Source organism: Oncorhynchus tshawytscha, unplaced genomic scaffold (genome assembly GCF_018296145.1).
Source record: "Oncorhynchus tshawytscha isolate Ot180627B unplaced genomic scaffold, Otsh_v2.0 Un_contig_10693_pilon_pilon, whole genome shotgun sequence".
Taxonomy (NCBI): domain Eukaryota; kingdom Metazoa; phylum Chordata; class Actinopteri; order Salmoniformes; family Salmonidae; genus Oncorhynchus; species Oncorhynchus tshawytscha.
Genome location: NW_024609220.1, coordinates 112,501 through 124,043, shown reverse-complemented (window position 1 = coordinate 124,043; position 11,543 = coordinate 112,501). Strand labels below are relative to the sequence as shown.

General features: G+C 45.6%; 1 protein-coding gene across 1 annotated transcript in view; it reads right to left on the bottom strand.

Annotated features, from left to right (window-relative positions):
• Positions 1–1,961: 1,961 nt before the first annotated feature.
• The window catches only part of LOC121844445 (voltage-dependent T-type calcium channel subunit alpha-1I-like), a gene marked incomplete at both ends in the record, with an annotated part of 105,101 nt that continues 95,519 nt past the window's right edge, over positions 1,962–11,543 (bottom strand). Inside the window, 4 exons of the mRNA XM_042314540.1 lie at positions 1,962–2,071; positions 2,510–2,661; positions 6,802–6,994; positions 10,445–10,534. Coding sequence (XP_042170474.1) covers positions 1,962–2,071; positions 2,510–2,661; positions 6,802–6,994; positions 10,445–10,534 — 545 coding nt within the window. The remainder of the gene's footprint in view (positions 2,072–2,509; positions 2,662–6,801; positions 6,995–10,444; positions 10,535–11,543) is intronic.

The window sequence follows — 11,543 nt, the reverse complement described above, 5'->3', positions numbered from 1 at the left end:
CACACAGACGTTTTCAGACTTTGTCCTTCGGCAGATCATTCACATTTTCCTCCCAGACTTCTTTGATGGTGTAAATGTTTCTTGACCTAGATAATGATTTAGTGCTTGAGGAGTACTATAAGCAGGCACAGTGGTGTGTGTGTGTGTGTGTGTGTGTGTGTGTGTGTGTGTGTGTGTGTGTGTGTGTGTGTGTGTGTGTGTGTGTGTGTGTGTGTGTGTGTGTGTGTGTGTGTGTGTGTGTGTGTGTGTGTGTGTGTGTGTGTGGGGGTGTTAGTGCAGTCTAGACTTATGTAATAGTCAGAGACATACAACTCTGCTACTGTAGGAAATACTGTTAACAGGGTCAAATCCTGAATCTCCTCTCTCTCTCTCTCTCTCTCTCTCTCTCTCAATCTCTCTCTCTCTCTTCAATCTCTCTCTCTTCAATCTCTCTCTCTTAAATCTCTTTCTCTCTTAAATCTCTCTCTGTCTCTCTCTCTTCAATCTCTCTCTCTTAAATCTCTCTCTCTCTCTTCAATCTCTCTCTCTCTTCAATCTCTCTCTCTTCAATCTCTCTCTCTCTTAAATCTCTCTCTCTCTCAAATCTCTCTCTTAAATCTCTCTCTCTCTCTTAAATCTCTCTCTCTCAAATCTCTCTCTTAAATCTCTCTCTCTCTTAAATCTCTCTCTCTCTCAAATCTCTCTCTTAAATCTCTCTCTCTCTCAAATCTCTCTCTCTCTCAAATCTCTCTCTTAAATCTCTCTCTCTCTCTTAAATCTCTCTCTTAAATCTCTCTCTCTCTCTCAAATCTCTCTCTTAAATCTCTCTCTCTCTCAAATCTCTCTCTCTTCAATCTCTTTCGCTCTTAAATCTCTCTCGCTCTTAAATCTCTCTCTCTCTTAAATCTCTCTCTCTCTCAAATCTCTCTCTTAAATCTCTCTCTCTCTCTTAAATCTCTCTCTCTCTCTTAAATCTCTCTCTCTCTCTCAAATCTCTCTCTTAAATCTCTCTCTTAAATCTCTCTCTCTGACAAAAAATGACCTGCTCTCTTTATATTACATCAGTCTATGTGGACTTGATGACGACACATCAAATACTCATCATTTCTAATCAGGCACTTTCAGATATGAGTCTTATCTAATACCTTATCACTGAAACATGGGGACGTAAGTGTGTGTGTGTGTGTGTGTGTGTTTATCATCACGATCTACATGGGGAAACAATAGAAGTTGAAGATAATATGTCATTAAAGGAGCTGATCAAAGCATCAGTTCTGGTCCTGTCGTTTATATTAAAACATTACAATTACACCCCAGGTGATTCCACAGACATGAATACGCATTAGGATATTAAGCCTTAGATATTTCCATAATCACTTATGGTGTGTGTGTGTGTGTGTGTGTGTGTGTGTGTGTGTGTGTGTGTGTGTGTGTGTGTGTGTGTGTGTGTGTGTGTGTGTGTGTGTGTGTGTGTGTGTGTGTGTGTGTGTGTCTGTGTGTGTGTGTGTGTGTGTGTGTGTGTGTGTGTGTGTGTGTGTGTGTGTGTGTGTGTGTGTGTGTGTGTGTGTGTGTGTGTGTGTGTGTGTGTGTGTGTGTGTGTGTGTGTGTGTGAGTGTGAGGGTGTCTTCCGTAATTATAGTCAGTCTTCATAACAACCATCTGGGTAATGTGAGTAATTATCTGATATATAGGAGGCATGACTCAGAAAACAGGTGTGTGTGTTGTGTGTGTGTGTTGTGTGTGTGTGCTGTGTGTGTGTTGTGTGTTGTGTGTGTGTGCTGTGTGTGTGTTGTGTGCTGTGTGTGTGTTGTGTGCTGTGTGTGTGCTGTGTGTGAGCTGTGTGTGTGCTGTGTGTGTGTTGTGTGTGTGCTGTGTTGTGCATGTGTTGTGTGTGTGTGTATTGTGTGTGTATTGTTGTGTGTTGTGTGTTTGTTGTGTGTTGTGTGTCTGTTGTGTGTGTGTGTGGGTGTGTCCTACTGTACCTGTCCTTGAAGAAGCGTCGGAACCCGAAGCCGATGAGCTTTAGGACAGATTCCACCACGAAGGTTGTGGTGAAGAAATAGTTACAATACTTCAGACTCGTCTCCAATGACTAGAGAAAGATGGAGGAGAGAGAGAGGGGAAAGAGAGGAAGGGGGAGACAGAGGGGGAGACAAGAGAGGGAAAGAGAGAGAGAGAGAGAGAGAGAGAGAGAGAGAGAGGGGAAAGAGAGGAAGGGGGAGACAGAGGGGGAGACAAGAGAGGGAAAGAGAGAGAGAGAGAGAGAGAGATAGATAGGGATGGGTTAGTATTTGTTGAATGTGAGGGTCACATTGTAGCCTTGTTGAGACAATACTTCGAAAGCCAAGCTGTGTCACTATACAATCTCAAGATCAAAGACAAATAGAGTTCTGAGGGGAAGAAGAATGTATGATGGCATTTAGCACACACAACACACACACACACACACACACACACACACACACACACACACACACACACACACACACACACACAAACAAACAAACACCAAACCCTCATCCGTCCATACCTGTGGTTGGCTGTAGTGCTCCAGGGACATAGTAATGACATTGATACAGATGATGAAGGTGATGAAGAGGTCCAGGTAGTGGCTGGTACACAGAGTGTGGATCATCAGACGACCATGACTATAGTTGGTATAGTAGGGTAGCTTCTGGGCCTCTGTAGGGTGAAGAGGGAGGAGGAGGGAGAGTAGAGGAGAGAAGAGAGGAGAGGGGAGAAGTGGGGAGGAAGAGGAGAGGGGAGGAGAGGGGAGAGGGAGGGGGAGGGGGAGTGAGGATGAAGAAGAGAGGGGAGAGGAGATAGGGTGGATAGAGGTAGGGGAGAAGAGAAGAGGGGATGAGGGAGGGGTAGGAGACATGAGAGGAGAGGGAGAGGTGTGGAAGGGAAGAGAGGAGAGAGAGAGGAGTGAGAGGGAGAGGAGGGGGAAAAGAGAGATATAGAGGATTGTAGAGGTAAGAAGGAAGACAGGAGGGACGAGAGGATGGGTGAAGAGAAAGCAAGAGAAGGTGAGAGAGAAAGGATGGAAGTCAGGGAGCGAGTAGAGGGGAGGGAAAGAAAGGATGAGCTATTCTACAGAGAAATGATAAATATCCTTTTCCTTAAACAGGAAGTAAAATAGACCTAAATGGACTAAAGTGATGAATGACCATCCTCATATAGTAATATAATGATATCATCATGTATTACATCAAACCACCTGCAGAGACGGGCCAGTTAAACATTCTACTTTAATTCTCCGGCTCTCAGGATAGTTTGACCCCATCCTCCCCAACTTTCAGTTTGACCCCATCTTCCCCAACTTTCAGTTTGACCCCATCCTCCCCAACTTTCAGTTTGACCCCATCCTCCCCAACTTTCAGTTTGACCCCATCTTCCCCAACATTCAGTTTGACCCCATCCTCCCCAACTTTCAGTTTGACCCAATCCTCCCCAACTTTCAGTTTGACCCAATCCTCCCCAACTTTCAGTTTGACCCAATCCTCCCCAACTTTCAGTTTGACCCAATCCTCCCCAACTTTCAGTTTGACCCAATCCTCCCCAACTTTCAGTTTGACCCCATCTTCCCCAACATTCAGTTTGACCCCATCCTCCCCAACTTTCAGTTTGACCCAATCCTCCCCAACTTTCAGTTTGACCCAATCCTCCCCAACTTTCAGTTTGACCCAATCCTCCCCAACTTTCAGTTTGACCCAATCCTCCCCAACTTTCAGTTTGACCCAATCCTCCCCAACTTTCAGTTTGACCCCATCCTCCCCAACTTTCAGTTTGACCCCATCCTCCCCAACTTTCATTTTGACCCCATCCTCCCCAACTTTCAGTTTAACCCAATCCTCCCCAACTTTCAGTTTGACCCAATCCTCCCCAACTTTCAGTTTGCCCAATCCTCCCCAACTTTCAGTTTGACCCCATCCTCCCCAACATTCAGTTTGACCCCATCCTCCCCAACTTTCAGTTTGACCCCATCCTCCCCAACTTTCAGTTTGACCCAATCCTCCCCAACTTTCAGTTTGACCCCATCCTCCCCAACTTTCAGTTTGACCCCATCCTCCCCAACTTTCAGTTTGACCCAATCCTCCCCAACTTTCAGTTTGACCCCATCCTCCCCAACTTTCAGTTTGACCCCATCCTCCCCAACTTTCAGTTTGACCCAATCCTCCCTAACTTTTAATCACACTTTCATATTCTTATTTTTCTACTTCTCATAATTGGTTCAATGAATCTCATGTTATTTGACCTGTTTCTACCTTTTTAACAATAACTATACACTCTAAAAATGTGTTGTTCAACAAGGGTTCTTCTCAGATCCTTGAAGTTCTTCAAAGAACCTTAGAGTTCTTGGCACTCAAAACCACCCCCAAAAGGTTCTTCCAAGAACCCCATAGGAGGTGGGGTTCATCGAGGAACCTCTTTAGTTGGTGGGGGGTCTTAATTGCCCAACTGAAACACTTGGATTTTAATTTGAAAGGACAGAAGGAGCAGGGACTTAACTGACAAATGTAAAGATCTCAATGTAAGGTAAGGTTTGTCCATTGTATGATCTAAATGTATATTGTTTCATGATTACACCACCTATCTTTTCATATTTGTGCAAATCTTTCATAACAGAAAATGGACACAATTCATTGGATATCAATCAACAAAAAGATAACAATATTTAGGCTATAAGAATATGTTGAAGAATAGCTGTGTTGGGTGCAGGTGACTGAACTGCTCATTTCTGTGTCTGTAGATGGCTGAACACAAACCAAGGTATGAATACTGTCGTGTGCATGTTTTGTTAATCATCTGTATAATGACTATTTTTGGGATTCACAGACTTCTCACTCCTGTTCGATTACCATCCACTGTGAAATCATTCTGGCTACGGATACAGAGAACGTCAACACATTAACATCAACAGGACAGAGGAAAACCCATTGGACTTGGGGCTCTGCTGGGAGTTTTCCTCATATTCAGATGTTTTTATTCTGCTTTGCCACTAAAATCATAATAAACACTGAGAAGTAAAACATTGTATTTGTGTTGTTATTGTTATGCATATTATTATTAGTAATAACAGGGGAGGGGGGTAGATCAAACATGAACAAGAAAAGGTTCTTCAAAAGGTTCCATTTAAAGGGTTCTTTGAAGAACTTATAGGGGTTCCCCCACAGTTTCAATTTGAAGAACCGCCAAAGGATCCTCCAGGAACCTTTTCTTCTCAGAGTGTATGTTCACTTGATACAATGTCTATTCTCTTCTACTGAGCCTTATCTGTTGTTATGTCTTATTGTTGTGGCATTATTGAGAAGGAACCTGGCAGTAAGCATTCAGTAGGACAGTGTATACCATTATTGAGAAGGAACCTGGCAGTAAGCATTCAGTAGGACAGTGTATACCATGTGTATCCTGTACATACAACAGCCATCAGACTGACAAACACTTCATCAATCTACTACCCAGACTATATGCATAGACCCCTTTTTGTTGTTGTTGCAGGGCCTCTATGCACACTCATCCATTTTACACTTTCACACTCATCCATTGGACACTTTATTGGACACTTTCACACTCATCCATTGGACACTTTCACACTCCTCCATTGGACACTTTCACACTCATCCATTGGACACTTTCACACTCCTCCATTGGACACTTTCACACTCATCCATTGGACACTTTCACACTCATCCATTGGACACTTTCACACTCCTCCATTGGACACTTTCACACTCATCCATTTTACACTTTCACACTCATCCATTGGACACTTTATTGGACACTTTCACACTCATCCATTGGACACTTTCACACTCATCCATTGGACACTTTATTGGACACTTCCACACTCATCCATTGGACACTTTCACACTCATCCATTGGACACTTTATTGGACACTCTCACATTCATTGGACACTTTAACTCTGCACTGTTGGGAAAGGCCTCTCAAGTCAGCATTTCGCAGTAAAGTCTACACCTGTTATACTCAGCACGTGACGAATAAAATGTGATTTGATAAAAACTGACACGACTTTACTTTTCCTCTATGTAACCCTATCTATCTTCACCCTCCATCCCTCCTCCCTCTCTTTCCTTCCCCATCCCTCCCCTCCATCCCTCCTCCCTCTCTTTCCTTCCCCATCCCTCCCCCTCCATCCCTCCTCCCTCTCTTTCCTTCCCCATCCCTCCCCCTCCATCCCTCCTCTCTCTCTTTCCTTCCCCATCCCTCCCTCCTCCATTCCTCCTCTTTCTCTCTCTCCCTCCTTCCCCATCCCTCCCCTCCATTCCTCCCCTTTCTCTCTCTCCCTCCTTCCCCATCCCTCCCCCTCCATTCCTCCTCTTTCTCTCTCTCCCTCCTTCCCCATCCCTCCCCCTCCATTCCTCCTCTTTCTCTCTCTCCCTCCTTCCCCATCCCTCCCCCTCCATTCCTCCTCTTTCTCTCTCTCCCTCCTTCCCCATCCCTCCCCCTCCATCCATCCTTCCCCCATTCCTTCCCTCCCCTCCATCCATCTCCATTCCCCCATTCCTTCCCTCCCCCATCCATCCATCTCCATTCCCCCATTCCTTCCCTCCCCCTCCATCCATCTCCATTCCCCCATTCCTTCCCTCCCCCTCCATCCATCTCCATTCCCCCATTCCTTCCCTCCCCCTCCATCCATCTCCATTCCCCCATTCCTTCACTCCCCCTCCATCCATCTCCATTCCTCCATTCCTTCACTCCCCCTCCATCCATCTCCATTCCTTCACTCCCCCTCCATCCATCTCCATTCCTCCATTCCATCCCTCTCTCTCTCCATCCCCATCCATCCCTCACTTACTCCTCCTCTTCTTCTCCATGCGTCTCTGTCGTTTCTCCTCCCTCCTTTTGGCCTCTTCCACTTCCTGGTTCTGTCGGCACTTGTGGAAGTTCTCCACCACCACGCCCACGAACATGTTGAGGACGAAGAAACTGACGATGAGGAGGAAGGAAATGAAGTACAGGAGCATCCACGGATTGTTGTTAATAGACGGCTGGAGGAGAGAGGGAGGGAGAGAGAGGGGGAGGAGAGAGAGAGGGAGGAGAGAGAGAGGGAGGGAGAGAGGGAGGGAGAGAGAGAGAGAGGAGGAGAGAGAGAGGGGAGGAGAGAGAGGGAGGGAGAGAGAGAGGGAGGAGAGAGAGAGGGAGGGAGAGAGAGAGGGAGGAGAGAGAGAGGGAGGGAGAGAGAGGAGGAGGGAGAGAGAGGGGAGGAGAGAGAGAGGGAGGGAGAGAGAGAGGGAGGAGAGAGAGAGGGGAGGAGAGAGAGAGGGAGGGAGAGAGAGAGGGAGGAGAGAGAGAGGGAGGGAGAGAGAGAGAGGGAGGGAGAGAGAGAGGGAGGGAGAGAGAGAGGGGGAGAGAGAGAGAGGGAGGGAGAGAGAGAGGGAGGAGAGAGAGAGGGAGCAAGAGAGAGAGGGAGGAGAGAGAGAGGGAGAGGGGGAGGGGAGAGAGAGGGAGATAGAAAGGGGGAGGGGGAGAGAAGGAGATAGAGAGGGGGGGAGGGTAGAGAGAGAGGGGGAGGATAGAGCGAGAGGGAGAGGGGGAGAGGGAGGGACATATAGAGAGGGAGGGTAGAGAGAGAGGGGGAGGAAGGGAAGAGAGAGAGAGAGAGAGAGGGGGATGAGGATAGAGAGGGGGATAGGGAGAGAGAGGGGGATGGAGAGAGAGAGGGGGAGGAGGAAAGAGATGTTAGTTCATTCAGGAAGGAGGAAGATCAGCATCCATAGGCTGAAAGGGAGAAGGGGAAGGAGGGGGAGGAAGGGAGTGGGAGAGGTGAGAGAGAGAGAGAGAGAGAGAGAGAGAGAGAGTAAATGGGCATGGGGGGAAAAGGGAGGAGAAGAGGTGAGGGGGAGAGATTGAAAAGCAAAAATGGATACGAAAGAGAGGTCAAAGGGCAAGAGAAAAAGAAGATGCAAGGAGGAAGACATGTTCTGGTTTTCAATAAGGGACAACAGGAGAGTCAAAGAAATCTGCTGACTCATCCAACACATTATTTTCAGCAGGAAAACTTGTTTGCAGCCACTTTTCCAATCAATTGTTTTACAGCGAATGTGAATATGTGTTTGTGTGTGAGTGTGTGTGTGTGAGTGAGTGAGTGAGTGAGTGAGTGAGTGTGTGTACGTGTTTTAATGTATACCTATCTATGCCCACAGCATCCAGTCCGTGGTACATGACGTTGACCCAACTGTGTGTGTGTGTGTGTGTGTGTGTGTGTGTGTGTGTGTGTGTGTGTGTGTGTGTGTGTGTGTGTGTGTGTGTAGGGCTGTGGCGGTCATGCAATTTTGTCAGACAGTTATTGTCAAGCAGAAGACTGTCGGTCTCACAGTAATTGAACATTAATTAACGTAATATGATATAATTTAGACTATACCAATGATGTACCAAAGAAATCTTAAATGTTTTTATGCGGTAGGTTATGTATTGTTAACTTCTTGGATATAGGGGGCGCTCTTTTAATTTATGGATAAAAAAACGTGCCCGTTTTAAGCGCAATATTTTGTCACGAAAAGATGCTCGACTATGCATATAATTGGCAGCTTTGGAAAGAAAACACTCTAACGTTTCCAAAACGGCAAAGATATTATTTGTGAGTGCCACAGAACTCCTGCTACAGGCGAAACCAAGATGAAACTTCAACCAGGAAATGGGCAGAATTTTTGAGGCTCTGTTTTCCACTGTCTCCTTATATGGCTGTGAATGCGCCAGGAATGAGCCTGCCCTTTCTATCGTTTCTCCAAGGTGTCTGCAGCATTGTGACGTATTTGTAGGCATATCATTGGAAGATTGGCCATAAGAGACTACATTTGCCGGGGGTCCGCCCGGTGTCCTTTGTCTAAATTGGTGCGTAATCTTCAACTGGAGGCATTTTCCATTGAGATTCAGAGGAGAACGCACACTTCCACGAATGATATATCATCGAAGAGATATGTGAAAAACATGTTGAGGATGGATTCTAAACAACTTTTACCGTGTTTCAGTCAATATTATGGAGTTAATTTGGAAAAAAGTTTGACGTTTTGATGACTGAATTTTCGGGGTTTTTTGGTAGCCAAACGTGACGCACCAAACGGAGCGATTTCTCCTAAACAAATAATCTTTCAGGAAAAACTGAACATTTGCTATCTAACTGAGAGTCTCCTCACTGAAAACATCCGAAGTTCTTCAAAGGTAAATTATTTTATTTGAATGCTTTTCTTGTTTTTGTGAAAATGTTGCCTGCTGATGCTAACGCTAAATGCTACGCTAGCTGCGCTAGCTATCAATACTGTTACACAAATGCTTGTTTTGCTATGGTTGAGAAGCATATTTTGAAAATCTGAGATGACAGTGTTGTTAACAAAAGGCTAAGCTTGAGAGCTAGCGTATTAATTTCATTTCATTTGCAATTTTCATGAATAGTTAACGTTGTGTTATGCTAATGAGCTGCAGGGATAATTACACTCCTGGATACAGGTTTTTTCCGTAGCTAAACGTGATAAACAAAACAGAGCGATTTGTCCTAAACAAATAATCTTTTTGGAAAAACTGAACATTTGCTATCTAACTGAGAGTCTCCTCATTGAAAACATCTGAAGTTCTTCAAAGGTAAATGATTTTATTTGAATGCTTTTCTTGTTTTTGTGAAAATGTTGCCTGCTGAATGCTACGCTAAATGCTACGCTAGCTATCAATAATCTTACACAAATGCTTGTTTTGCTATGGTTGAAAAGCATATTTTGAAAATCTGAGATGACAGTGTTGTTAACAAAAGGCTAAGCTTGAGAGCTAGCATATTTATTTAATTTCATTTGCGATTTTCATGAATAGTTAACGTTGCGTTATGGTAATGAGCTTGAGGCTGTATTCACGATCCCGGATCCGGGATGGCTAGAATCAAGAGGTTTACGACACAATCATTATTTTAATTCAGTTGAAGTCAGAAGTTTACATAGACTTAGGTTGGAGTCATTAAAACTCGTTTTTCAACCACTCTACAAATTTCTTGTTGACAAACTATAGTTTTGGCAAGTCGGTTATAACATCAACTGTGTGCAAAACACAAGTAATTTTGCCAAACATTGTTTACAGACAGAATTTTTCACTTAAAATTCACTGTATCACAACTCCAGTGGGTCAGAAGTTTACATACACTAAGTTGACTGTGCCTTTAAACAGCTTGGACAATTCCAGAAAATTATGTAATGGCTTTAGATCTGATGGTGGTTGGAGGGACAACAGAGCCCTGAGTACCAGGCCGTTAGGACCTGATGGTGGTTAGAGGGACAACAGAGCCCTGAGTACCAGGCCGTTAGGACCTGATGCTCGTTAGTGAGCTGGGTACTACCAACGCATATCCAGAGTGCATAAGAGGAGATTACCATGTAGAATTTGACTGCGGTCATGACTCATGACTACCGGTGTGGCGGTAATATGGTCACTGCAACAGCCCTGTGTGTGTTCTACAGTACCTGTTGGTCTATGCCCACAGCATCCAGACCATGGTACATGATGTTGACCCAGCCGTCTTTAGATGCCAGCACAAACAGAGACATCAGAGCCTGGAGGAGACAGAAACACATTCTGTTTATTTACCAGACAGACAGTTAGTCGGTGATTTATGAACCCAACACCTCTAGAGACTCAGTGTCTCATGATAAGGACTCTCTCTCTCTCTCACACACTTTTTAAAATGTTTCTTTAACATTCCACAAACACTATTCAATGTACACTTCACAAACCTGCCCCCTCCTACCTGTCTACCTCTCTCTCTGTCCATATCCATTCACACACACCGCCCTGCCCCCTCCTACCTGTCTACCTCTCTCTCTGTCCATATCCATTCACACACACTGCCTTGCCCCCTCCTACCTGTCTACCTCTCTCTGTCCATATCCATTCACACACACCGCCCTGCCCCCTCCTACCTGTCTAACTCTCTCTCTGTCCATATCCATTCACACACACCGCCCTGCCCCTCCTACCTGTCTACCTTAGGACTGTCCATATCCATTCATACACACCGCCCTGCCCCTCCTACCTGTCTAACTCTGATGGTCCATATCCATTCACACACACCGCCCTGCCCCTCCTACCTGTCTACCTCTCTCTCTGTCCATATCCATTCATACACACCGCCCTGCCCCCTCCTACCTGTCTACCTCTCTCTGTCCATATCCATTCACACACACCGCCCTGCCCCTCCTACCTGTCTAACTCTCTCTCTGTCCATATCCATTCACACACACCGCCCTGCCCCTCCTACCTGTCTACCTCTCTCTGTCCATATCCATTCACACACACCGCCCTGCCCCTCCTACCTGTCTACCTCTCTCTGTCCATATCCATTCATACACACCGCCCTGCCCCCTCCTACCTGTCTAACTCTCTGTCCATATCCATTCACACACACAGTGCCCTGCCCCTCCTACCTGTCTAACTCTTCTCTCTGTCCATATCCATTCATACACACCGCCCTGCCCCCTCCTACCTGTCTAACTCTCTCTCTGTCCATATCCATTCATACACACCGCATGCCCCCTCCTACCTGTCTAACTCAATATCCATTCA